Here is a 2,385-nt window from a genome sequence, read left to right as displayed (position 1 = left end):
AGCGCGGGTCCACCTTACCGTAAAGACACCAAAAGCCCAACCACACAAAACCAGTGGACACACATGGGGTCATCTAGGGGCGTTTCTCTTGATGTATCGGGTGATTTGGGCTTCTAGATGGATCGTAGTCTAGACTATTTGAGCACGGAGACTGGCTTATACCTCAGAGACCCTACAGAGTCACTAATGGGACATTTAATGAGCGCACTGATGTATTCCGAGTGTGGAACAGTACAATAACAAAAGTGAATCTCTAACAGTGTGACTGTAATAAGTGACACGTTTCATTGTCTATTACACGTAATAATAAAAATGAAGAAAAAAGAATAGAAAACCTCATTCTCGTTAAGAAAATAATACTACTACAGCCTCTCTACTTAAATATGCCACCTTTTAATAAATGTTACTTGTCGTTTATTTGTTATTTTTAGTGAAATTGAGCTATTTCTGTGTTTAAATGTTTCAAAACCGTTTTCAGTATGCATCTACAGTAGCATTTTCATAACTGTAAAGAAAAAATATATTTAATCATTTAGCAGTAGCTTTTATCCAAAGTGACTTACTAATGAGGGTAAATAGATGAAAGTGTAACAGAAGGTATTTTAAATTTAATCATTCTTCAATGAAAAAAATAAATAATTATTTTATGGAGAAATAATTTTCACTAAGACATAACAAGTAAATTTCCCAGATAGGACTACTGACAAACAAACGAGAAGGAACACATTGATTTAAAATTTGTTTAAGTAAAAGACTGTTAATTAATAAAGTTAAATGTACTAGTTGTTTAAACAATAATTTTTACATTGTATTGTGACATTTTTAATCGCCAATTTGGCAATAATGACGATGGTTGCAATAATGACGATGGTTTTAATATGTTTTATTAAAAACGTGTCAAATATTATAGATTGATCTTTATATGCTTTAAAAAAAACAGCCTTTTGCGTGATCTAAAAATACTGGGGGGGTTTTTTCAAGATTTTGGGGCCCTCTATAGGTCGAAGTAAATAGAGTCTGTGACTAACAGTATGCTGTATTGATGTCTTTTGTTATAAAACATTCAGATAAGAGAGTTACAGATCTGTACTTGATATTACTAAATATTTTTGAGGAATTACAAATGATCCAAGACGGAGGGGAATGTGAACATGATCTGTATGTGTAAATGTAGCCTGCATAAATCAACAACTATTTGAATCTCAATATAGTAATACATTTTATTTGCTTTAATTTGTTCATCCACAGTAATCTGTAAGCTCTTCCATATGACCCTGAACTGAATTTAGTTGTCTTCTTCATACAGCTTCAAGTACAGTTTCTGAATGGGGTCATCGTTTCTTCTTTTGGGAGTTCTGTAACACTTTCACACCAATCCTCAGGAACATCAACAAACTGCACAGACAAAGAGCAAAACATAATCCATCAAACAAAACTACGCATTTATCCATGTTAATGTCAATTATATCTAGAAAGCATATGTCAATATTGTATTTTTTGTCTTATTATGGATATCTGGGAAGTCTTTTTTTAATTAAAATTTTGGAATGAATAAAAAATCATACATAATATATAAAATGAATAACAAACAGTTAAAATCAAATATCCTTGCCTCGCTCCAGCCATGAGTCCAGCCGGCATAATCTTCCATGAACTCAAAAATCTCACTCCCATTAGAGCAGTCAGAGATCCAGAGGTGCCTTCAAATATACAATCAAATCCCATTAATGTCATATAATCCTTATTCATTTTAACAAATTGTGTGTGTGTGTGTGTGTATAATACTTCTAGAAACAGAAACAGTATAACTTACCCAGTGAAACCCAGATATCCTTGTCATTCTTTGACATTTGATAAGCACCAACAAATGCTGCAATGCCAAACATCAGTCCAGCAACCAGAGAGATAAAACTACCTGCAACCGGAAGCGGGAACATGAGACATCTGGCCATATTAGGAAGTTCCGGTAAAGTTCAGGTAAAGGTGAGTTGACAAAAAAATATGAGCTTCTGAGTGCATTGCCGTTTAATTTAAATTTTAATAAAAACATTAAAGTTGCACCCTCGCTACATCTAGACGGTTAAAATATTCTAAAGAAAATTATATTTTCATTCTTTTGAATTTAAACTGAAATATTTCAAACGTGTTTAGCATACACTGGTTACTCAAAAACTAAACCAGAATACTAAACATAGCTGTTTGTTTGTTGTTTGCATGAGATCTTTACCTGCTTTAACATAACCAACAATCCCTCCTATCGTTATTAGAGCTGCATAACCATAACCAAGCCAGTCAACAGCCATATCTGCACGTTTGTTTAACTCTCAAATAAAACAAAAAGACGTGTTGGTTGCTTGAGAAAAAAAAAAAAAGATAAAGCGTCTT

At 33.1% G+C, this 2,385-nt stretch overlaps 1 protein-coding gene across 1 annotated transcript; it reads right to left on the bottom strand.

The window, feature by feature from the left end:
- Positions 1–1,206: 1,206 nt before the first annotated feature.
- Positions 1,207–2,385, bottom strand: tmem14cb (transmembrane protein 14Cb). Its single transcript, XM_026258523.1, has 4 exons — positions 2,228–2,385; positions 1,814–1,915; positions 1,613–1,700; positions 1,207–1,395 (listed from the first exon to the last, which is right to left on the bottom strand). The coding sequence occupies exons 1-4, from the start codon at positions 2,301–2,303 to the stop codon at positions 1,332–1,334; spliced, it is 330 nt and encodes a 109-aa protein (XP_026114308.1). The 5' UTR covers positions 2,304–2,385; the 3' UTR covers positions 1,207–1,331.

The sequence above is a fragment of the Carassius auratus genome, unplaced genomic scaffold (assembly GCF_003368295.1).
Source record: "Carassius auratus strain Wakin unplaced genomic scaffold, ASM336829v1 scaf_tig00214714_1_2670353, whole genome shotgun sequence".
NCBI classification, from domain to species: domain Eukaryota; kingdom Metazoa; phylum Chordata; class Actinopteri; order Cypriniformes; family Cyprinidae; genus Carassius; species Carassius auratus.
This window is presented reverse-complemented; position numbering and strand designations above follow the sequence as displayed.